This window comes from Erpetoichthys calabaricus, chromosome 1, assembly GCF_900747795.2.
Source record: "Erpetoichthys calabaricus chromosome 1, fErpCal1.3, whole genome shotgun sequence".
In the NCBI taxonomy this organism is placed as follows: domain Eukaryota; kingdom Metazoa; phylum Chordata; class Cladistia; order Polypteriformes; family Polypteridae; genus Erpetoichthys; species Erpetoichthys calabaricus.
This window is the reverse complement of record NC_041394.2, coordinates 251,931,447-251,957,858: the sequence shown is the minus strand read 5'-3', so window position 1 is coordinate 251,957,858 and position 26,412 is coordinate 251,931,447. Positions and strand designations below refer to the sequence as shown.

The following is a 26,412-nucleotide window of genomic DNA, read 5'->3' as shown; positions in this document are numbered from 1 at the left end:
ATGGTGGTCATTAAAACAGTTTTATAATAGAGCATGATTGTTTCATATTAAGGATTTGAGTCATTTAATCTAAACATCTTACCAAATCGTCTTCGAAGTAATTCCAAAAAGTCATTCTTGAACTCCCTTTAAAAAAAAAAAAAAAAATCACATAAATGCTCCATTAAAGAAAAAATAAGAAAAACATAAAAAAAACATAACCAAGTAACCATACTTGTAAAAAAGCTCCTGTTCGTAAGTTACAAGTTCTATCTATATCTTGAACCAGGTAAGAAAGGGAATTAGCTATAAACCATGCTGCAACTACATAATAAAACAAGCTATTAATAACTGTGATAGTTCAGGTTAGCTCCACAGTTCCCAGCAACACTTAAAACTGGCACCATTGATAACATTGCTGGTATGAGCTAGGCAAATGGATACATACACAGTCAATGTCATGGTGCAAGTGTAAGTCCTTTTATCACTCAATGTGTTCTAAAAAAGTGCATTCTCTAAATAGTCAATAAATGAATAATCCATAAACATGTCTTTGTGGAGGTTAAAATTTTGTAAGAGCAAACAAAGAATACGGTGTTTAAAACAAGGGTAAAAACCATGGCTGAATCCATCTTCTAAAAAAATCCAAACCATATTCAATAAAAGGAATTTTTTTTTTTACCTGCTACTTAACCCTGTGTTGTTTGAAGTAATGACTAGGGCTGTGCCATATCACATCGTCCACAATAACACTGGTATAGATTTTTATGTGATAAATAAGATTCATCTTACGATATCAATGATATACAGACTCAATGCATTTACGTTTCCTAGTGCACACAACAATGTCACAAGCCCAAACATGTCTGCTAGTGAGAGCAGTGTGTCAGCCTCCAATGACCATTTAGTACCTAAAAATTGAGCTACTTCAACAGTATGGAAGCAGTTTGGCTACAAGAGGTCAGACCTCCAACAATGCATTATACTTTAGCAGTAACAGTTTTCTTGCATGTTTTGCAAAGGTGGAAACACAACAAACTTGTTTCATCTCTTGAAAGCAAAAACACACTACCAGTACAATCAGGCCATTTAGGCACAATAGGAGATACTAGCAGATGGTGATGTGCATCCAAAAAGTAAACAAATGACTCAACTAAGCATTGCTGGAGCACTCGCTAGATGAACTCTATGACAAGAACAGAAAACAGTGGATGGAAATTACTGATGCAGTTACAACTTGTTTGGCCAAGGGTATGATACCCATCCAAACTGTGGAAAAGGAGGGCTTTAAGCAACTGGTTAAAAAGCTCAACTCAGGATACTACATCCCAGCTAGAAAATATTTTTCAAAGACATCCTTGCCTATGATATATGATGCATGCCACGACAAAAATTTAGTTTAATCTTAATAACCACAAAGACAATTTTTTTTTTTTTAATCCTATTGAGAATTGCCTGGTTAACATGCTGAGCAAAACCCACCTTGACAGTATGTTCATCTTCATGTGGGGGTGACGGGGGTCAAGTTTGTGTTTGGACTGGGTTACAATTGCAAAAAAAAAAAAAAAAAAAAGACGGCACTCTATCAGTATAGAAAGAGAATGCCCTGGGGTTTCCTTCGGCAACAAAGAACAGTACTGGAGGTATTCCTGAGCACTTCCATATGAGTTGTTCAGGTTTTTGAACACTCCATTAGAGCTGTAACAACATTATCCATAATAACGGATTATTAAAAACATTGGCAACAATCACTTTCATTAATGAGTTAATTATGTCTTTAGGCTGAGTACGTTGTGCCGCACAATTGACTCACTACTTCCTTCAGTTGTGAACACATTTGAAAAAACAGATGGTAAGCAAGTGACAGAAAAGACACGACAGCACAACAGATGCACAAACATTTGAACGGGGCACATATGTTTACAGGCGCTATGGAAGTGGAAGACTCGCCCTCATCTCTGTTATGTGATACAGAAACATAACACGGTATTTCCTAGGCTAGGCCTAATGACATGCCTTCTGGTTTGAACAATGCTCTTTGATTTATTGACAACATTAACTCTTTTAGGGTGGATGTCACCTTTTGTCGACAGGAGGGGTTGAGGGCGAATGTCGACAAAAGTCGACATCCAGGGATAGAGGGCGACAATCAGCTGTTAATGGCGACAAAACTCACTGTCATGTCGCAGGCATTCCCTTTGTGCTTGGAGGAATGCTAGACTCGTTAACTAATCCTTGCGTGTGCGTGAGTTGCGAAATGTAAACAATGGCAAGATGGCATCGACATGTCACAAGGGAGCGAAGCGAGTGCAGAAAAGAAAACACTCGGCAGACAATGTTTTGCGCATTATCGTGGAGTCTGACTCAGATTTTTCAGAATCAGATTTTATTGACAGTGATCAGGAGATCAAACAAGACAGTGAGAAGCCGGCATCAGCTGATCGGACACCAGCCGATGCCACGCCAGCTGATCCGCTGCCAGCTGAACGCATTCGCACAGCCGATGCATCTACGGCAAGGTTCGTGTGGGAGGAATACACAGACATTGATCCGTGGGCTACCGGACTTCGCAAGACGGCATGGCTTGCTGTTGGACACGACAGATCACCAGCTGCTGAACTACTTCAGGCTGCTCTCTCCTGATGCTGCTTTTCAGCTACTGTCAGACGAGACAAACAGGTAGGCAGAGAAATTTTTTGAATCGCGGGCTGCGCTTGCATCGCATTCTCATTTTTTCAAAGTGGAAACCCACAACAAAAGACGAGATGAAGCGTGCTGTGGCATTACAAATAGAGATGGGACAGAACTGCTGATATAACTTCAGAGAGCATTGGTCCAAACGTGCTTTGTCCCCTGGTGGCTTTGGACAGGTTATGCAGTGTGATGATAGGTACGTGATGCTGCAAAGTTTTATTCAGAAAACTTGGTGGCAGTGGCATGGCACGATGGCAAACGGGTGACTTGTCTCTCTACAGTACACACTAACAATATATGTGAGAGAGTGCAGCAACAGACAATTGAAAAGTAGGCACCAAAGCAACACATATTGTAAGCAGTGCAATGTTACAATGACTGAAATTGGCTGCTTTGAGCGAGATCAGGCTTTGCAGGACTTTGCTGTGTAAAATGTATGTGATATGTATGTGAAATCATAGAGTATGCAGGCTCATACAACATGCAAGACAGTAACATTTGTCAAAAGTAAATTTTTTTTGTTGATTTCAATTGCTTTGTGTTCTTTTTTTAAAAAAAGTTAGTTTTTGGAAAAATATTCAGCCCTGGGAGAAAAGAAACAAAAAAAAAAATTAGCCCTAAAAGAGTTAATATTAGTGTGTTTGTGCGTGCTTGTGATTGAGTGAATGTACCTTATAAAATTTATGGTACCATTCAGAGTTTGTTTAGGTCTTGCACCCAGAATCTGAATAACTTTACCCTGTGTCATCGACATCTTGATACTGTTTGCTGTTTATTCAGTGTTGGTCCCCTTTGATGCTTATTGTGTCTGGAACATTGTTGTCTCTGTTCCCCATAAAAGAAAAATATTAAAAACTAGCCAACCCACGGCGTACCATATGCCGCATAATCAGGCCGCTTTTTTAATGATTTTTAAGCACAGGGAGAAAATTAACATTTGAAAAATCGGTAATGTAATAAATCACCTAGAAAAGTAACATTGTAACAATGCACGGAACGAACCAACATACAATTGTCTGTGACTGAAAACTGGCGGACCGCCGTCGTGCCTTCTCCTCCCAGAGCGAGGGATCGGGGTGGACGGTGCTCGGGCGCGGAGGGCGGAACGGGAGGAGAGGGGAAGGACGCCCATTCCGCCCCCTCGGTCATGCTAGTCTGCTGATTTCTCGTTCAGTATGCACTGCCTGTTCATGTGCCCACCCCCAACTCGTCACCAGAGTCGTTTTCCTCTTTGCACAGTCCACATGCACCTGTGAGTCATGTAGACTTTTCTTTGCAATTTTGGCTGCTTTTCTATATATAATCCACCAAGTCACCCGACCATGGTAGTACCGAGGTGGAGGGGGGTGTGTACAAAGGGCAGGGACGTAATCAGTGCGAGCGTATGACCCGCTAGCCAACCCACGGTGTAGCATACGCCGCATAATTATGTATTGATGGGTGAACACTTCCTGAACGACACAGTTGTCCAAATGGGGTGGGTTTGTGGATACCACTGTGAGTGAATGAAAAGATGGACCTCTGGAGAGAGCAACATACAATTGTCCGTGACTGAAAGAGGGATCGTCTGTGACGATGGAGGCCATGCTGGTGAAAGTTACTTCGTCGGTAGGGATAAGTTTCACCACTTGTTCATTAAGGTGTAGCGAGTCTTCGTTGTTGACGCTTAATATAGCTTGCGTACTGAGTTGTTCCGGAGTCACAGTTGAGAAACACTTTTTTAATGTCTTTTAAGCACAGGGAAAAAATTAACATGTGAAACATCCGTAATGTAATAAGCCACCAAGGAAAGTAACATTGCAATAATGCACGCTATGATCCGATCGCTGTAAACAGAAGTGAAAACAAAATCGAGCCCGGTGCATTCTTTAACTGCCTTGTAGCGCAGTGGTAGTGTTGCTGCTTTTCAGTAAGGAGACTGTGGAAGATTTTGGGTTCGCTTCCCGGTTTCTCCCCGTGTGGATAGCGCTTTGAATACTGAAAACACTGGTATATCAATGTAATGAAGTATTATTATTCGTATGCGTCCAGCGCTCGTTCTCTCTCTCACACGTGTGTGTGTGTGTGTGTCGCTCGCTCGCTGCACATGTTCCTGCAGGCATACCAGTAAGTGAATGAAAAGATGGAACTCTGGAGAGAGCAACATACAACTGTCCGTGACTGAAAAGTGGTTTTGGCAGATACATGCACATCTTTTTGAAAGTTTGGCCCTGTGCCTTATTAATTGTCATCGCAAAGGCAAATCTAACAGGAAATTATCTTTGTGTTAAAGTAAAAGGCAAATTATCCGCAACAAACTGTTTTACACACTGCATACCAACCTGCGGCGTAGTATACGCTGCATAATCACACCGCTTTTTTAATGTTTTTTAAGCAGAGGGAAAAAAATGAACATTTGCAAAATCCATAACGCTGCTTTCAGTAAGTACAATGCACACTCGTTTAATTTGTCGGCCACTTTTTGCCAGCCGTCTTTTCTGGTTTGGCCTGCTTTTGCAGTGTTACCGCTTGTGCATATTAAATCTTGAAATCCTTCGAGTAACTAATTAACTAACTAACACCCACCTAGCTTGTGTGAAAAAAATGCGCCCGTTCTTTCATCATTTTGTTGCAGCCTATCAAAGACTTGCTGATCATGTTTCCTAGACTCAATATACATTGTCTATTCACTCAGCGTGGCGGCGCGCATTCATCTCGGATTATTACATCCTGCTAGACTAATCTGCTACATGGCTGCGTTTGAAAAACTGACTTATCCCTGATGAGTTTCACCGGCATTAATGATTAGGAAATTTGGTTGGAACAAAACCCTGCATCCACAGGGGTTCACAAGGACCGAGTTTGGGAAACACTGCTGAACACAGACGAAACCGACTCGGGTGAGGACTTGGGGCAGTAGTTGCAGCTATTGATTATTCAGTGTTTGCCTGGGTGTCTGATCTGCGTTGACGTGGCTCAGAGGTGCATATGGACTCCTAGCACAGACGAAAGGGACTAACTGGGTGGTCGGTGAGTTTTTGCATCCAGGCACATGAGCAGGCAGTGTGAATGCCTAGAGAGCGAGGGTAGACGCGTGCCATGGAAAAAGGAGTGTTGGTGGGCGGGGAAACGTCTTCCATGTTCCTGCAGGACCATCTAAGAAGACGCATGTTTGTCGCGGATGCGGTGGACGCCGGTCAGGGAATAAGGAGTGTTGGTGGGCGGGGAAACGTTTTCCGTGTTCCTGCAGGACCATCTAAGAAGACGCATGTTTGTCGCGGATGCGAATTGCTGTATGTAGCGTGTAAAACAGTTTTCTATGGTGCACGTGGTCGTGCGTCGTAACTGAAAAGTCAACGTGGTCAGAGGTGCATGTGTACTGTAGCACAGACGAACATAAATGATGGCGTTTTTTCCCCGACTCGTCCTGTCTGAGTTGGTGGGCATGGCTCTGCGAGTTGTCGTATCCAATGGTCTTAGAGATGGTGGGCGTGGCTCCTTCCTGCGTGCGCCATGGGCGTCTTACTTGTCGGCGCCTTAGTGAATCCACACCCCTTCCTGCGTGCTTTCCATGGGTGGCTACTTGTCGGCGGCTTAGTGAATTATATATATTATATATAGATGTTTCTGAGTCATTAATAGGGGTATGCAATATAGCTTCAAAATTACATTGCGATATTTCAAGGAAATTTGCAATAATGACATCTAAGACAATATAGGAAAAAAAAAAATAAAGGAATAATGCTTTATTGATGATTGCAGCTTGCAGGCAACAGCATTTATTAGTGCAAACAAAATTGGCATTTTCCATCAGCATCAGAATGAACGGCAGTGTATTTGAGCCACAGAGAAAAAAATTAAGGAGATAGTGAAAAGGTCTATTTTGTGATTAGAGTGGAAATTTCAGCTTTAATCTCGAAATGTCCACTTTAATCTCATAAAATGTATTTTATCATTAAAGTAGACCGCCATAAACGTCATCTTAAAACTGACCCAGTTGTTAAGCGTTACCTATTTCTGGGGATTCCTCCTGAACTGACAGAAGCAGAAAGCAGCAATTGCCACACAGAACACATTACAGCTCTCTACACATTTGGAATCCATAGATTTGTACTTGATTTCACTGTCACAATGAAATGCATTAAAGAATGTATGTTACATTTTACAGATAAATCGTTACCTTCATTTAAATAATGAATACTGTTAATAATTACAAATGTGGGTGCGACACGGTGGCAGAGTGGTAGCGCTGCTGCCTCGCAGGGAGTCATATCCCTGGTGTTGCCTGTCCAGAGTTTGCATGATTTCCTGGTGAGTTTCCACAATGTGTTCCAGTTTCCTTCCAAACACATGAAGGTTTTGGGGATTTGGCGATGCTAAAATGATGCTAGTGTATGTGTATGCTTGTGTTCACCTTGCGATGAGCTGATGCCCCCTCAGTGATTGCTTCTGTCTCGCGCCCGATGTTGCTGGAATGGGCGCATCCCCTGGTTTGATGGATGTAATCATTAAACATCCTTTTCAGAGATACTGTGGAAGGTGTCCTCGGTAACTTAACCCTTAAACCGCCGGAACCAGCTATAGTCAGTTCCAATTTGCCAGCACACTGGAGCCGGGTATATTCGGCAACGTATATTCGTTGAACACCGCAACCGGCTATAGTCGATTCCCAGTGCAATTTGCCAGCACGCGGGACCACAGTATATTCGGTGACATACATTCATTGAATGCTACAACCGGCTATAGTCAGTTCCCAGTGCAATTTGCCAGCATGCCGGATGCTTATCAATCAGTGCCATACATTAGTTGAGCAGCCAGCTCATGACTACTGCCGTCCTCTAGCGAATCAGCATCACTGTCCCAGGGACTCAGCCACTGCACTGGACTAGCCTGCAAGCATCAGCGTTGGCCTCTGTGTGATTGCGTGGAGCCAGTTCAAGCGCAGTTGGCTTGGTGACTTATGGAATTTCATCAATGATATCAGTTGCACCTTGTACATATAATAATAGATTGTTGCTGAAATTTTTTTTGTTTATCGTTTTTACAGTTCATTGGCAATGTGTAAAATGATCAGTGTTGCAGTAATTGTGATGCTCTTTGCAGGAAAAAAATGTGTTCCATTAAAATTTCACTTTTTCTTGGTGAATTGTGAACAATTCCAGCACTGATATTCTAGCTCATTTTATGATAATCCAAAAAAGATGCAAGGCAACTGTTAAGCTTTGACAGCATTTTAACTTTATTCTTATGAGCAGTGAGTGTTTACATTTTCACGGAGGGTCTGTTTAGATCAGTGTTTCAGGTTTTTGTTCCAACCAGATTCAGTTTTTAATTGGACTCCTGGGCTAAGTAAGTGATGTGTTATTTCCCAAGTTCTGTGTTTTGGGAACAATATAGAAATTAGAAAACTAAGTTTGGTATATATATATATATACTAAGCAATTATATGGGAATAATGTATTTTTTCTTTTTAACAATATTTTCATCTTGATTTTCATTCTACTTTTCTAGGTGTTCCAATTGTTTAATTAATCCTTTATTTACTAATTAGTGGGTCTGATGCTAAATTAGTTGCAGTCTTTGATTATTCAGTGTTACTTGCCAGTGTGTCTGCTCTGCTCATTTTTAATTGTCATTAATAAGATACAACAAAGCGGAAAAAATGCACAGAGAAAGGGCAAAATATAATGAAATCAACAAAAGAGAGTTAAGCATTTAAATCTATAGCAAAAGCAGAAATATTTATAAATGTAAAAATCATGCTGCTGTGCTTTTCCGAATGTAGAAGAAAAATAATACCAGATAATTAAATGAGATCAGTGTTATCAGGTGTTCTCACTGATTAGGAATCTGGTTGGAACAAAAACCTGCAGCCACAGTGTGCCCCCAGGACCGAAGTTGGGAAACACTGGTTTAGATTACTGCTGCTTATTTACATTTGTACTTGACAATATTGTGGAGGCTCCTGAAGAGTTACAAGGTTAAGTTACTTTAGTTATTATTACTGTTAAACTAAAATATTAAGTAGTCATGTTAATACTTTTACTTAAGATTTCCAGGGAAAACACTACCTAAGCTACTTTTGTGTTTACATTTGACTTATGCTGTGTCACTGTAGTGTATACAATGCTGTGTCACTACTATTGCAATATAATGCTGCTGCTGGCACCTTGTGGCAATGGATTCACATTTTGAATTAGGTAGTCATCAATCACAGTAGCTCATTGAAAAAGGAAGATAGCAAATGTCCTTCATTTTGTTTGCACTAATAAATGCTGCTGCCTGCAAGCTGCAATCATCAATAAAACATTATTCAGTAATTTTTTTCTATATTGTCATAAATATTATTATTGCAAATTTCCTTGAAATATCATGATATAATTTTGAAGCTATATTGCCCACCCCTAGTAATGACCCAGAAATATATTTTTAGTATTTTTCCTTTATGGAGAACAGAGACAACAATGTTCTCCAGACACAATAAGCATCAAAGGGGACCAACACTGAATAAACAGCAAACAATATCAAGATGTCAATGACACAGGGTAAAGTTATTCAGATTCTGAGATAAAGTGTGCAAGACTTAAACAATCTCTGAATGGTACCATAAATTTTACAAGGTACACGCACGCATAAACACACACACACAAAACACACTAATATTAATGTTCCGATAAATCAAAGAGCATGACTTTGGAACAAAGGCAGGAAAACTGAGTATCATGTTAAAAATGTAAGATCAAGTATGGAAAGAACATCAAAACTATGTACAGGCAGCAAATGTGCCCACAAAAGAACTCTTATCCCAAACTCCAGTAGACAGGAGTAATAACCACCAAGACAATGTTTAATATGGAAATTAAAAGCATTAACATGAACAATGTGAAGAAGCATAAATGTAACAACGTGTAACTATTATAATATTGTCCAAAAGTCAGAAGTCCTTATGAAAGACACTTTATCAGGAACACATTAACTGACATAATATATTGAGCACCCTAATTAAGGAAATACTGTAGGGTATTACAGTACCTTCAAAAATCCAGCCACAAAGGATGCACAAACCAGTGTTTTTCTTTGTGCTGGTCCCAAGCCCGGATAAATGCGGAGGGTTACATCAGGAAGGGCATCCAGTGTAAAATTTTGCCAGATCAATATGTGGACAACAATACAGATTTCCATACCAGATTGGTTGAGGCCCAGGTTAACAACGGCTGCCACAACAGCCAACAGGGTGCTGGGAGAAACTGAGCTACTGTTGGGCAAAGGAAAAGAAGAGGTGGAAGGTACAGTTGGGCAAAAAAGTATTTTAGTCAGTCACCAATTGTGCAAGTTCTCCCACTTAAAAAGATGAGATAGGCCTGTAATTTTCATCATAGGTATACCTTAACTATGAGAGACAAAACGAGAAAAAAAATCCAGAAAATCACATTGTCTGATTTTTGAAGAATTTATTTGCAAATTATGGTGGAAAAAAAGTATTTGGTCAATAACAAAAGTTCATCTCAATACTCTGTCACTGAGCATGGGCAACAGAATAAAACTTAAACCTAGTAAAAATAAAAGATAAATTAATATGTGAATATAGATAAATGGAGAAGAAAAAGAAAATGGGGAGAGAATCTGCTTTCTCAGTGCTTTAAAAGCTTATTCTAGAATGTTACTGATTAGATCCTGCCAGGTTTTTAAAAATTTCTACACAGATCCTCTAAGTGAGAATTTTATTTTTTCCAATTTCAAATAATATATAACATCAGTTACCCACTGACTTAAATGGGAGAGCTAGGATTCTTCCAGTTTAGCAAGTCTGCGTGCCAATAGTGTAGTAAAGGCAATCAAAGTTTGTTTGTCCATCTCCACCTTAAGCCCATCTGAGAGTACACCAAACACAGCTGTTAAAGGGTTAGGAGGGATTGTGACACCAAGGCTGTCTGAAAGGCATTTAAAAATTTTGGTCCAGAATGATGTTAATTTGGTGCAGGCCCAAAACATGCGACCTAGTGAGGCTGGAACTTGATTGCAGCATTCGCAGGTTGGATCTTGCCCTGGAAACATTTTGGACAATTTTAAGCGAGACAGATGTGCTCGATATATATTTTTGAGTTGAATAATTGTATGCTTTGCGCATATGGAGCTCAAGTGAATTCTCTGCATTGCTACCTTCCACTCTTTTTCTGAGATGTTGAGTAAGAAATCCTTTTCCCACTTACCTCTTGGATCCTTGAAAGGGAAGGACTGTTAAATTGTTTTATATATTGTAGAGATGCTGTCTAAGTTCTTGAAACTGATCAATATTTTATCCAGCATACAGGGAGGTGGGAGGTGAGGAAAATTGGGTAGGTTCTGTTTAACAAAGTTTCTAATTTGAAGATAGTGAAAGAAATGTGTTGCTGGAAAGTTAAATTTAGAATGTAATTGTTCGTAGGATGCAAAGACGTTGTCTATGTACAGATCTCTAAGTGATTTAATCCCAAATGTTTTCCAGACATTAAAAATTGCATATGTTTGCGAGGGTTGAAAAGGGTGATTCTCATGCAGAGGTGCCACCGATAAAAGATTCTCTATCTTAAAATGCTTCCTACATTGGTTCAATATTCTGAGTGAGTGAAGCACTATTGGGTTGTTAGTATATTGGCGATAACTTGCATTTATTGGGGCACAAAGCAAGAAATATAAAGAAGTACTGCAGGATTTTCTTTCTATTGCAGACCAGCCTATATATGTCCATCTATTTGTGTCCATGTCCAGGTTTTTATAGTTTGTATGTTTGCTGCCCAGTAGTAAAACTGAAAGTTAGGTAGAGCCATGCCACCTTCTGCCTTTGTAGGGTTGCTCTTTGGATACGTGGATGTTTTGAATTTCAAATAAATGTGGTTATGGTTGAATCTAATTTCTTAAAAAATGATTTATTGATGTATATTGGGATATTTTGAAATAATAAGAGAAGCTTAGGGAGGATATTTATCTTAATAATGTTAATTTTTCCAGTTAAAGTGAGGTGGAGGGTTGACCATCTATGTAAGTCTTACTTAATTTTTTTCCATACACACGGCGAAATTCTGTTGATAAAGAGCTTTATGTTTACTTGTGATGTTTACCCATAGATATTTAAACTGATCTGCAATGATAAAAAGGAAGGTGTCCAATCTAATATTGTGTGCTTGAGAATTCACTGGAAAGAGCACACTTTTAGTTAAATTAATTCTGAGACCAGAAATCTTTCGAAATTCTGTTAGTGTTGTTAGGACTGCAGGCACAGTATTTTGTGGGTCTGATATATATAGTACCATATCATCTGCATATAGAGAAATTTTCTGTTCAAGTCCTTCTCTGATAGGAAGACTGTTGGTCCAGATGACATACCTGTGTAAGCATGGGAGTGTTTAGGAGAGATGGCAGTGCAGTTTTTAAACCATACTGTTTAATGTGATCTTGGAAAGTGAGAAGATACCTGAGGAGTGTACTGCTACCAATTTTTAAGAATACATGTGATGTACAGAACTGCTGTAACTACAAAGGGGTAAAATTGATCAGAGTAGTAGAATCTAGGTTAAGAAAGGAGGGGATGATTAACTAGTAGTTTTCATGTTGGGGGAAAAGCACCCCAGATGTGATATTTACTCTGTGGTTGTTGATGGAGAACTATAGAGAAGGCCAAAAGGAGTTGTATTGCGTCTTTGTGGACCTAGAGAAAGCATGTGATAGGGTGTCTAGAGGGGAGTTGTGGTATTGAATGAGGAAGTCAGAAGTGGCAGAGAAGTATGTAAGACTGGTACAGGATATGTACAAGGGAAGTGTGATAGTGGCGAGGTGGAGGTGGGATTACTTCAGGGATCAGTTCTGTACCTTTCTTATTTGCTATAATGGCATGCACTTTAAACACTACAGGAAGTAAGAAAGGATAAAATTATGTAGTAAGACAAACCCGAGAAGCATTATGTAACAATGTTGCATATCTTTTCTCTATCACACTAACACTGAGAATTTTAAGCCAAAGAATTATTCAGAAGAGGTGTGTCAACAAACACTACTGGGTCTCCATTATGCCTATGGCAATATGCCTGCATAATGAATTCTGACTGTAACTGCCAAGTCAGAAGTTTGCTTTCTTTTTAGTCATTCTAGTGTGTATTCAGACCATAGTGTGTATGTGTATAATTATTTACCTATTTATTTAATGAACTTCTGTAAAAAAAAAAAAAAAAAAAAAAAAAAAAAAAAAATCACATTTCTCCAGAGAACCAAAATTTCTATTATTTAACAAAAAATATAAGATACATACTTACTCTGAAAAATAATCCATAAATCGATTAGGATTCTCTGATGCAAGCAATAGTTGTCTTTGGTGAGATTCTGAAGAACAGTGGCATTTGAACCCATTCTGTCAGAAAATAAATATATGCACAAAGTATACATATTACAATTTGTCTATAAGCACAATACATTATTTACCAAGCAATAATTATGTGTTCAAAACATAATATTATTTCATGTACTTAATTAATTCAGAGACACAGGGGCCAAAAGCCTATCCCAGGTGAAACAAACAAGGCAAGAACCAGCTCTTGACTGTCCTTAAAAATGGCCCACTGAATATATATTTTATATAATTAGATTTATGGTATTGTTACAAATATTAACAATGAATTTCTCATCCACCTCAATAAGAGGGCAAGTTGTCTGTGTATCTGTGTATGTATCCATCATTGAAACAACAGGTGCATCACAAACATTTACAGTAATAAAATTAATTGGATTTGTCATTCCAACAGATTTTATTACTACAAATGTTTGTGATGTGCCCAAATTGTCTCTTGGGGTTTAAAAAAGTACATCTATTGGGATGACAAATGCAATGCGTTACAAAGTGACATTCCAATAAATAAGTGCACTGCAAATGTTAATGCGGAGGTCTACATTGATTTCAGCCAGTCTTAGTTAGCACCGATAGTTTCATATACTGTATTACAATACATGCAAAAGATAAACACCTATTACTATTATGTATCTGGAAAGGCAACTTAACTTGTAACTCTATGTTCAGTTTCAGGCATATTATAAAATCACATCTACCAAGTCAACCGATACAACTGCCGTGTAACACTACCCTGGGTTGAATTCCGTCTTGCGCTCAATAACGCCAGGACAGGATTCGCTTCACAGCGACCCTGAATAGCATTAACCAGGTCTGAGAATATTACGTTCTGCTACTTTTTTCAGGATTTTGATAGGATAACACGTTTTTCAATATTTTTTGTTAAAGTACTGTCAGACCACTTTAAATATTTTCATATAAACACAACATTTGCTTTACAATTTGTCCATCCGTTTATTGAACCCGTTTAAACCATCTGTTGGGTTGTGGGACTAAACATACTGAAATCTGTTAAAACGACGGCAAAACAATAAGCGTTACCACGTGCATTTCAGGCTGACATACATTTTCTGTGGGGTATACATTTTGTCTCCCCAACATTGCGGTCCTTTTATTTTGCAACAACTTGAAGCAGACTTCTCAGGCGACACTGTCTAGTATTGGTATTCTATCCCATGTTAATACGACTAAAACAGGCTGTTTGAGGCATTATGGACGAAAACGTGAAAAGAAATGTACCGGATTTTACTTCTCTTCGTACGTAAAATTTAACGTTTTTAAATTTCATGTCGTTATTAACTAATACATGAATTACAAAATAAAATAACATTTTTCTCATTACACACTTTCCTTAAAAACATACATAATATGTACGCACCTCGTCTCGACACTGCTTCTGACACATTTGACAGTACCATCTTAACTTCTGCAAACCCTTAGATTTTATTCTGTTGGCAATAGCCTTTGGTGTCAAGAACTCCGCTTTCCCCATCTACACTTTCTTTTTGCACAAGTCCTGTTAAAAATACAAATTAGCCTCTGGAAACAAATCTTAAAATGGTGTTACTACTGACAGATACTCATTCTTTTACAAGAAATCAACATCTTAAGCATTGCAAATAACAAAATGACCAATTTTTAGAACAACATCCAGTACTACTACTTAGTATTTCCGCACTGAGTGCCCTCTACCCTTTCATAACGTCATACACTAGGACCCGGTCATAATTATTTGAATGTATCGCGAGAGTAAGACGGCGCTCAAGGGGAAACTGTGCGGTTTCGCGCTTGCGCAGTTCGTGGGGTCTGACCTTCAACAGTCATCATGTTCGCCCGCAGCAGCGTCCTGGTGTTCCAGCCACAATGGTACTTACATATTGTTAAGTGTTTTTTTTTTTAACAGATATGGGATGTGGAAACCATATCTTCTATCGAAGAAGATGTTTATAATATAGTAGTCAATGCGCTATCGATGCAAATGCAAATTTTAACGAACTGACAGGCCTCCGACACCGGTGACAAAATGCACAGGCCAAGTTCATTAAGAATAAACTATGAATGAGAGTCGGAAATATCAGTAGCGTATTTTTCTGCAACAACTACATATTGTATTTGCATATATCTGTGATTAGCCCTATGCGATTGCTTAATGGTATGGTTAGTTACAACTATAAATAGTCAGTTTTCCTAATATCCGTATCTGCTGTATGTGGCTAAAATGACGTTTTACTTCGTTTACGAAAATGGCCAGGAGTTTTCACTTTTTGTCAATGTTCCATACATTCAATATTACTGTGATCTAGGCAAATGGCGATTTAAAATTAAAATACAAATAGTAATACGTGGTGGTCAGTGTAAACCAATCATTAAAATGAATCCTAGTTTGTGTTATGATTTGAACCCATCTGATCTTGATCAATTTATTTTTTATAAATACTTTGGAAAAAATTATAAAGCAGTCCTATTTCTATTTTACTAGCTGTGCTAAAATAACGCATTTCTATGCAAAAGCACTAATTGATGCATGCAACTGTATTTTCTTCTGGTATGTTCAATTATATGTTAAAAATATGCCTTTGACAAAATGTAATTCTATGCTTTGTTTAAAAGAACACATTTAATAGTATTTTTATCTTTTCTTTTTAAATACAGTGGCCAAATCAGGTCCATGGCAACTTTAAAGGACAGTAAGTATTTTTGTGGCTAATGTTGGGTATTCAGTCAATCTTTCTTGTTTTTTTATGAAGTTTTAATACAGTGGTGTATGATGTATTATAAGCCAGTGTTATAAGAATAGCATTAAGCAACATAATTTGCTTACCTACACTGCCATCTGAGACTGATGGTACTGGTTAGCATCTTGTACATATAGATGATGATGCATTGTTGTCAGCTTATGAACAGAAAGTTATTAAGTGAAGACTTTACAAGCTGCCGTTGTCTACCACATTGTAATGGTATCAACAGGAGTAGTTAAAGTTTGTGTAAGTTAGTTTATCCATTAACGGCGTGGCACCATTGCCTCTATTTGTATGTTGCAGGTAAAGGGAAGTGCTCATCCTGCATTGAAAATTAATACAAACAGTTCTCCTTTCACTAGTTTACTGGATGTCTGTCATACAGAAAAACTGTTTTGCATTGGATTAGACATATGAAAAGCATTCTTTCTTATAACTATCTTTTGAAGTCAATTTTTGAAACACTGTTTTTCTATTTATAAAGCATTCATTTTCGCAAACATTCCATATCAGGTCCTGGATTTGCACATGCACATTTCAGTTCATAATAAAGATATTTTTCATAGCAATTCTGGTCAGATTTTCACAGGGGTGTTTAATCCATCAGTGCAACAGCCAAAATATACCTCAAGGTGAACAGAAAAGAGGAAAAATAATAATAATTGAAATATTTGGTAATGTTTAAATTAAGGTGTAGTAGAATCTGTAAACTGCAACCAAAAGACTACTTAAGTGCTCAAAGTTTTTGTGTAATTTGAACATACAGTAAGTAAATGTTGTATATTACACTCAGGCAAGACTTTGAATTGGTGATCTGAATAGTATGAAAAGTAATGGCTGTGGAAACTGAAAAGTGCAACTTGATGCGCTTCTGCAAAAGTAGAAATATCCAGTTCTGACACATTGTTACTTTATTCTTTTTTTTTAACATTACCCTTCCTTTCATTTAATCTTCTATGCCCATTTTTCAATTGATGTTAAAAACAAAGGTTTTTTGAAAATGAGCAATGTGGCAAAGATATGAATAAATGTTGCTTTGGATGTGGTCATTTTAGCCCTATCAGTAAATTAGTTCAATATGTCATATTTGCAGTTAGCCTTTTAACTTTAATTATATAATATTTATACTAGGCACCACATACTGATGCTCTGTGTAAGAAAGGACAGAGCCGGTTATACTTCCTTAGAAGGCTGGCGTCCTTCAACATCTGCAATAAGATGCTGCAGATGTTCTATCAGACGGTTGTGGCGAGCGCCCTCTTCTATGCGGTGGTGTGCTGGGGAGGCAGCATTAAGAAGAAAGACGCCTCACGCCTGGACAAACTGGTGAGGAAGGCAGGCTCTGTTGTTGGCATGGAGCTAGACAGTTTGACATCTGTGGCAGAGTGACGGGCGCTCAGCAGGCTCCTGTCAATTATGGAAAATCCACTGCATCCACTAAACAGTGTCATCTCCAGACAGAAGAGCAGCTTCAGTGACAGACTGCTGTCACTGTCCTGCTCCACTGACAGACTGAGAAGATCGTTCCTCCCCCAAACTATGCGACTCTTCAATTCCACCCGGGGGGGGGGGGGGGGTAAACGTTAACATTAAATAAAGTTATTGCCTGTTTTTACCTGCATTATTATCAATCTTTAATATTGTTTTTTGTATCAGTAAGGTGCTGCTGGAGTATGTGAATTTCCCCTTGGGATTAATAAAGTATCTATCTATCTACCTATCTACCTATCTACCTATCTACCTATCTATCTATCTATCATATCCTATCCCTAACACAGTGTACTTAAAAATTTTAATTGTGCATTTTAGTTACAAGACGTTTGAAATCAATAAAGAACATTCAGAAAATCACAAAGTCAATGAAGATGGTTGCTGCAGCTAAGTATTCCAAGGCTGAAAGAGAACTTAAACCTGCACGGGTTTATGGAAATAGTACTTTCGGTGAGTATATATTACTTGTTTGCTTTTTTTCTGAGATTCTGGTAGTCTTGGTTGAAAGGATATAAAATACAGAACACCTGCATGTAAAACCAGTGTTTAAGGGGGAATCACGCTTCTTTCTACAGTAATGTTTTTTGGGGGTTTGTGTCTTTATTCTTTGTAAACCATGCCTCACTGGCCTAAAAATTCGCAGGAAAGATAAAACCTGTAAGCAGTGGGATTTGCAGATTTTCTTCATATTTGGTGAATATGTGAAATCTCTATACATGTGGAGTGATATACACATTTCATTACTTGTGATCTTAAATTTCTCTCATTCTTTTGAAATTGACTTTTCTGTACATAGAAGAAACACACTTGTGAAAAGTTCCAGTTCTCATGGGATAATGAATATATTGCACTATATCATAAACTACTATTATTAATGTACGTTTTTGACTTTTGTCCACACTACCCTAGCATAATAAACCCTTGAGAACAGAGACTTTTGAAAATTCTTTGCAGAGCCTTATAATTCTGAAATTGCCAGCACATTGTTGTGTAAATGTAAGATGTAGGCTACCACATTTTCGTTTAAACACAGAATTTTTAACAAAAACAATACCCGTCCACACTAGAGTTTTCACATTATTTACAAAAAGATCCCTGTCTGTACAGTAACGTCCAAAAACCCATAAGACATGGGAATGAGTGCATCAGTGGCAAACTCCTTGAAGGGACTGTGTAGTGAAAAATCGGATTCCCATGTGCTTTTGAAACTATCTGTGCACCCAGCACTCTTGATACCTATTCACAACATAGAAATGAAAAATGTTTAAGAAACCATAGCAAATTGCTCAGGTGTCACATTAATGTGCTGATTACAGTTGAAAATAATAGTCTTCAGAACTGGTGACGCAAATGTTAACGCGACACCCAGAAAAAAAAGTGTTTATTTAGCTCTGTGTTCATTAGCGAGAGGATTGATTATAAGAAGTCCACAGCAATTGGAACATGTCTTGTACCAAACAATATTTCAGGCAACTTGTTTCTGCAGTAATAATGTTTTCTGCTGTAAAGAAAACCCTTTCAGCAGGGACACTGTTCTCAGAGATGCAAAGGTAGCTTTGCTAGATGGGACAAAAGAAGGTAATGCCCTTCATGCGCTCTCCAGTAATTAATGGATTTTCAGAGAGTGGAATAAGTTCCTCTTCCCTGTACCTGGTGACTTCCTCATGGGCTGTAGCAGTGGTATCTGTGTTTGATACTGATGTTGGTACTGCCCAAGCAGTTCCTCCAGTGCACAAGACTAGCTTTCTTGGTGGAATGGCGACTTCCGTTTCATCTAAACTAGTCCAGTGGTTCTCCTGCTGTCCAACACAAGAAAACCCAGATGGACTTGAAGTGGAGAAGGACAAGCAAACTGTGATTGCATTCACTACGCTTTTGGCACGCAGACTTGTTTTGTTAAATTGGAAGAATCCTAACTCTCCTCTGATAAGTCAGTGGGAAACTGATGTTTTATATTATCTGAAATTTGAAAAAATCAAATTCTCAGTTAGAGGATCTGTACAGAATTTTTTCAAAACCTGGCAGGATCTAATCAATAATATTTTAGAACTAGACAAAGACCCTGTTTCGACAACATAAGATGAAACGGGCACGAGTTTATGTCAGCAGTGTATGAAGAACAAATGATAAGTAACGAAGAAGTTGTTTTGTAATGATTGTAGTCCGCTTTACTCATTACTGTACAGGCTTGTACTGTTAGTTGATGAATTTTCCAGGCCTATAGTATAATATTGAATGATGAATGTTCCAGTACAATATGGAATAGTAAAAAGTATAAGCACCACAAACCTGATATAGGTGTATTGAATGAATGCGTAATTGAATCAGAATGCGTAATTAGGCCTCGAGCTGTAGTTGAAATCGCCTTTCAGGCCTCTAGAGCTTTAATCGAAGTCGCCTTTCCCTTTGAATTTTCGCGGCCGTAAATCCGCCGCATGCCGTGATGTTGATCTCGTAAGGTTTTTCGGGCAGCTGCGCAGAAGGTGACTGCGCATTCGGCTTCGGACAGACGTGAGTGAGTGAGTAGGCTGGCGAATTATATATAAGATAAGAAGAAATAATTATTTCTGCATTTCTTTTCCTTCTCCATTTATTTATTTATTTATTATAATATATATATATATATATAATATATATTTTCCTTGTTTATTTTTGCCCTATTAAAAAGCCATTAGCAATTCTCCTTTGGCCATGCTCTCCTTCTCAAGGGTGGGATCTGATTTGTCTTCAATCCTTTTTTGTATAAATTGATCTATTTGTATGGAATGATTACAATAAAATTAATAAATAAATAACAGGAAAAAAAGAAAACCCAGACACTTCTGATAAGAGATAACAATACAAATTACTAATTCCACAACTGAATTAAGTTATCTTCAATACTGCAACAAACAATATTAGTGCTGGGCGGTATGACCAAAATTCTATATCACGGTATTTTTCAAAATTATACCGGTTTCACGGTATTGGACGATATTTTTTCCCCATGCATGAGTGGATGTTAACCACATTTTCCAATGCAATTACTGGCAAAGAATAACCTATTCCACTGTCATGAGAATTGTACATTGTACAAAAAAAAACATTTTAATGTGCACACAAGTATAAATACAGGTTTGCATGGCCCCATAAAGTGATCAAGTTTTCAAGGGGGTGGCACTAATGAAGAGAAGGAATCACATTGCATGACAGATGCAGTCAAAATATAGAGCCTTTTTATTGAACAAAGTTTGCAAACAACTTAAACTAAAATTTTATTTTATTATGGTTATGTGGAGGAAGGATAGGAACTGGGGGGTTGGTACGTCAGACAGAGACAGCACACATGCAATAAAGAAAGCCCACTCAGAAGAACATCCATTGAATTCTGTGTTTGTGTCTCTGACCACCAGATCACGAACCCAATATTTAAGTTAAACCTGTGCGATACCCATTTATACATCCAGTTTTTTGAAGCCTCGACACATCTGCCATACAGTTCTCTACACTGAACGTATACCTGGGGACCCTTTACTGCTAGGGAGCAGCACTACCATCACACCACTGTGCATTTTTAATACCTGCTTTAATGCATTGAAAATCATGAAAATTTATCTTAGCATTCTACATTTTCAGGGAGCAGGAATATCATGAAATTTATGTATTCTGTATGGTGATCGCTGCTTGCGCCTCCTCTTAGTACAAGAGGAAGTCAGTTTAAGAAACACATAGTGATTAACATGGCTCGGGGAACACTTAATGTGCTACATAACTTATGATGGGGTTTGAGAAAATCTAGTAAATTAAATACTCATTTTAAGATTAAGTTTAGTTTACGATGTTCTACTTTAATGACAAATTACGAGAATAAAGGCAACATGTCGATTTTAATCTCGAAATAAACGGCGTGAGATTAAAGTCAACATGTTGACTTTATTCTCGTCATAAGCGTCGAAATTAAAGTGGAAATGTCGAGAATAAATTCAACATGTCGCCACACTATTACACAGTACCCAGGTACATTACACAGTATTGAAAAAAAAAAAATAAAACAAGTACAACTTGGCTTACAGTATTATCCAGTAGTATAGAAACAGTTCAACATAATGGTCCACATCCGACCTTTTAAAACCAAAGTATCTCCAGACAACAGACATGGCTCCTTTTTTCTGCAAAAGTTCTTCTGTGTCATCGTTCCATTTTATCGTCTGCTACAGCTTCAGTTTCAGATACCTCCACTAACGCATGCACTCAGTGTTTAGCAGTGCAGCAGTGAAAAAGGTCCCCCCTTAAACAGTTTCCTGCTGTGCCACGTTCTGAACGTTGTTTAGGCTATTTAAACCGGTGTGGTATAAGAAAAATCCATATCATAACAAAAATAAAAATATTTTTTGGTATGAAGCGGTATACCGCCCAGCACTAAACAATATGTAACGTTTTATTTCATTTGAGATACCACACCTAAAATTCTGCTTACTTCAACTGCTTGCACTGTAGACAGAGGGCTAACTCTTCTAAATGTCCTCATAGTCCTTGTTAAACAAGATGAGAAGGAGTTTTGAAGCAAGGATCAAGTAATGGTGCTATATATAATTTCTCCTCAAGTCTTCGTATCTAAACATTCAAGATTATTACATTGCAATAATAATATTTTACATCTAACTTAAATGAGACACATCTTGAAGTAACCTGTATCGGAAGATACATTTTCTATTTTTTATTGTAGTTTGAATAAAATGTTACAAGTCTTCATGTATTTCAGATTTGAGGTGTTTTATTAATGTGGAGTCCTTTGGAGTCCCACGCTTCTCCTCTAATAGCGGAGCATGTAGAGGTGCAATGACGGACATGATGGGGGGAGCCCTCTTCAGACATAACTAGTGTGGTCACCTTCACTGGAACTGGAGTCTTCACTACATCTGCTGTCATTGTTATGTCAGCTTCTATCGGAGTGCAAATGTCTTGGTCATTTCTGCACACTTCAGGTGACAGAAGAGCAGCAAAGATTGCCAGTTGTTGCTCTAAAAATCTTCCCAACATTTCCAGCACTCTGTTACATTGGGTGACTGCATTAATCGGCAACATGTGTAATGGCAGAATGTTTCAGAAGTCATTGTTCTTCATAAGGCTGAATGGCCATACATCTTTGAAAGTAAAAATCATAATAGCTTCTGAAATCTTTCTAGCACAAGCTGAATTAGGTAAAAATATACAAGCAAATATAGCCTCAGGTTGAGACTATCTTGGGTCCACTGGCTTTGAGAGACACTTTAGAATGTGTAGGTGCTACCTCAATAAATTATTTCTGAGATTTGCCATATTGCAACTTTACTTGACACCTGTATTGTACATTTCACAGATATCTTGGCTTTTGTCCAGTTCCTCTTTATCACTGTATTTTCTACAATTCAAAATGCTCTCAAAACATCTGGTCTATGGCTCAAAGAAGCTGGCTTCAGACTGCTACCTTCCGCCATTGTTGCTAGCTTAAACTTATTGCTAAATATATAATACAGACGGGAAGGTAAACTAGCACTACCTACAGAATAAAAAAAATATACAAATACATTTCTGAGAAATTTAATAGAGTCTCAGGGAAAATGCACAAATTTACAAGATCAATCTCAGGATTTTATGAATCAATATTGGATCACCAAAATCATAATTAATCATAACTAGCCAACCCGCGGCGTAACGCCGCATAATCAGGCTGGGTTTTTAATGATTTTTAAGCACAGGGAAAAAATTAACATTTGAAAAATCCGGAGGAGAGGGGAAGGACGCCCATTACGCCCCATCTGTCATGGTAGTCTGCTGATTTCTCGTTCAGTAACGTGTGAGTAGTGATGGGCGGGGGGAAGCATCAACATGTTTGAAGCAATTGTGTCGGAAATCGTATCGAAGCTTGGAAGCATTTAACACTCACTTCTCTAGTGACGCCTCCTGGCCATTTTCATTAACGTTACAGAAACCTATGATACACTTGAATGACGTCTGTTAAAACTCGTATTGCTTTTATTTTTTCGAAGCTACAGACTGACAACGAAGAGAAGGGTTCGTCAGCAGCTTCTAGTGTGTGATGTGTAAAAAATATAAATATAACTTCTTTAACTGCCTTGTGGCGCTGTAGTAGTACGGCTGGTTTGCAGTAAGGAGACAGTGGAAGATTGTAGGTTCGCTTCCTGGTTCGTCCCTGTGTGGATAGCAAATTATCCGCGACAAACAAACTGTTTTACACGCTGCAAACCAACCCGCTTTTTCAATGTTTTTAAGCAGAGGGAAAAAAATGAACATTTGCAAAATCCGTAACGCTGCTTTCAGTAAGTACAATGCACACGCGTTTAGTTTGTTGGTGACTTTTTGTCAGCTGTCTTTCATGGTTTGGGCTGTTTTTGCAGTGTTACCGCTTGTGCATATTAAATCTTGAATTCCTTTGAGTAACTAATTAACTAAGTAACACCCACCCACTCAGCTTGTGTGAAAAAAATGCGCCCGTTCTTTCATCATTTTGTTGCAGCAATATACATTGTGTTTTACTCAGCGCAGAGGTGCGCATTCATCTCGGATTATTACATCCAGCTAAGATGAGTTTCACCGGCATTAATGATTAGGAATCTGGTTGGAACAAAACACTGCAGCCACAGGGGTTCAGCAGGACCGAGTTTGGGAAACACCGCTGAACACTCGTGGCTCTTGCCAACTCACGGCGTATCATATGTCGCATAATTATGTATTGATGGGTGAACACTTTCTGATCGACACAGTTGTCCAAACAGAAGTGAAAGTAAAATCGAGCCTGGTGCATTCTTTAACTGCATTCTCTGTCTTGTAGCGCAGTGGTAGTGTTGCTGCTTTACAGTAAGGAGACAGTGGAAGATTTTTGGTTGGTTTGGGCTGCATTTGCAGTGTTACCACCTGTGCATATTAAATCTTGAAATCCTTTGAGTAACAAATTAACTAACACCCACCCACACACACACAGCTTGTGTAAAAAAAATGTGCCCGTACTTTCATCATTTTGTTGCAGCCTATCAAAGACTTGCTGCCCCCAACTCAAGGTGGCTCAGAGGTCGATGTGTAGCGTACAACAGATGAACATAAATGACGGCGTTTTTTTCGAGGCGTCGTGTCCCAGTTAGTGGGCGTGGCTCTGCGAGTTGTCGTCGTATCCAATGGTCATAGAGTTGGTGGGCGAGGCTCTTTCCTACTTGTCGGCGGCTTAGTGAATCCACGCCTCTTCCTGCGTGCTTTCATGGGTGTCTTGTTTTGGTGTGCGTGCTTTCATGGGTGTCTTCCCCTTCTGGCGTCGACTTTGTGAATTATATATATAGATTTTTTCACCCTGGTGTCTTCCATGACCTGAGAAAGGAGAACATCCCCACACCATCAGACTATTACCTCCATGTTTTATTGTATGTATGATGTTTTTATTGTCAAACACTGTAATGGCTTTATGACCGGCATAGTGAGACTTGTGTTGTACAGGAGTTCTATTTTTGACTCCTTTGTCCATAGAACATTATTCCAAAGGCTTGTGTATCATAAAGATGTTTCTTTGCAAATGCGACACATATACTGATGTTATTCTTTGAAAGCAGAGGGTTCTGCCTTGGTACTGTTCTGGGAATCTTTCTTATCATGGAGTCATGAACTCTGATTGCAGAGGAGGCTAAAGAGACCTACAGTTGTTTGGATGTTCTTTTTGGATACTCTGCAACTTGTATGAGTTAGTGCTGTGCCCTTGGGGAAATTCCTGCAAGCCGGATTATCGTGAGAGGATTTCACTACAGTCCCAAAATTTCTCCTTTTGGAGGTATCTGTCTGTATGGTATAACATAGTCCCAGAGGCTTGTAAATGGCTTTGTAACCCTTTTCTGATTAGAAAGTTTCAGCAGCAATTTTCCTCAACTCTTCTGGAATTTCATTTGATTAAGGCATAGTGCTTTTCAAGAAACCTGAGGATGCTTACTTCACTCCCATTTGAAGGGTCAAGTAGTAATTGGAAATGTCATGTTTACTTTGGTGTACTTTATCTAATATTCTATTTTGTTCGAAGTCCTGAAGCTATTCATTGTGAAAAATATACAAAAATAGAGGATAAAAGGAAAGGGGTGTTATGTTTTCACATCACTGTATTTCTGTAATCTCCATGTCAAGACGTGAATATGAGTCACTCAATTATTTGTCATTTTAAATTTCATGCTAGGTGAGTCTTCGTGAGATGAGTGCTAACATTTGTAGTAGGGCTGTCAACCAATAACTGATACTAGAATGTTTCTTATTTATAATTTGAATAGATAGAAATGTTCACTTGAAATGTGTATCGCTATGTCTCTCTGTCTGTCTGGTGTTTTTTTTTTTTTTTTTTTTTTTTTTATAAAGACTTTAGCAACCTTTTCATTTTATTGTGGAGCATGATTACAGCTCCTGTCATATGGGGATGAAATACTTAGGCTGCTTTTTGTAAACCAAAATGAATGCTGATGCTTTACTTAAATATGGACAGAAACATTTTTTGTAAGAATTTCTGCATTGGTGCAAGTATTACTGTTGGAATATAGAAGGACTGCATTTTGTTAAGAAAACACAAATAAAATACACTATGCAAGAAGAAATCTTGATACCTGTCTTCTATACAGTAATCCCTCACCTATCGCGGGGGTTACGTTCCAGAGCCCCCCCGCGATAGGTGAAATCCGCGAAGTAGCGACCTATATTTATTTTATTATTTATACATATTTTAAGGCTTTATAAACCCTTCCCACACTCTTATAAACCTTTCTCACTCTCTTGTTAACCTTTCCCACACTCTTATAAACACTTCCTATGCTCTTAAACACTTTCTACATTCTTAAACACCTCAGACCAACACTGCACGCAGCGATCAGACGTCAATGTGTCTGCACTCGCTTTGTGAAGGGGGGCAGCTGAACTCACGCTCAGCAGAAATGGACTTTGTGCTGCTTCTGCCAAAATGCCTGCTTGTCTCTCTGCTCGAGGAGTGTGTGTGTGGGTGTGTGAGAGCTGAACGCACCTTCGCTCAAACCCCCCCTCCCCGGAAGCGCAGTTCGCATTGTCAAGGGGGTGAGGAGCTGAATGAACGCTAAGGAGAAGTGGACTTTGTGCTGGGTTTGTGCTGCTTGTCGCTCTGCGTGTCAATAATTTAAAAGCCTGTAC

The 26,412-nt window shown here is 38.6% G+C and overlaps 2 protein-coding genes across 3 annotated transcripts in view; one reads left to right on the top strand and one right to left on the bottom strand.

Moving 5' to 3' along the window:
* The window catches only part of kin (Kin17 DNA and RNA binding protein), a 77,613-nt gene extending 62,938 nt beyond the window's left edge, over positions 1-14,675 (bottom strand). Inside the window, exons 1-3 of the mRNA XM_028813999.2 lie at positions 14,406-14,675; positions 12,939-13,033; positions 83-126 (exon numbers count right to left, since the gene is read on the bottom strand). Of these exons, the coding sequence (XP_028669832.1) occupies positions 83-126; positions 12,939-13,033; positions 14,406-14,519 (253 nt within the window). The 5' untranslated portion in view covers positions 14,520-14,675. The remainder of the gene's footprint in view (positions 1-82; positions 127-12,938; positions 13,034-14,405) is intronic.
* Positions 14,676-14,777: 102 nt separating this feature from the next.
* Positions 14,778-26,412, top strand: part of atp5f1c (ATP synthase F1 subunit gamma) — a 33,307-nt gene continuing 21,672 nt past the window's right edge. For both annotated transcript variants that reach the window (XM_028813979.2, XM_028813986.2), the window contains exons 1-3: positions 14,778-14,893; positions 15,680-15,714; positions 17,575-17,706. In XM_028813979.2, the coding sequence (XP_028669812.1) occupies positions 14,853-14,893; positions 15,680-15,714; positions 17,575-17,706 (208 nt within the window). In that variant the 5' untranslated portion in view covers positions 14,778-14,852. The remainder of the gene's footprint in view (positions 14,894-15,679; positions 15,715-17,574; positions 17,707-26,412) is intronic.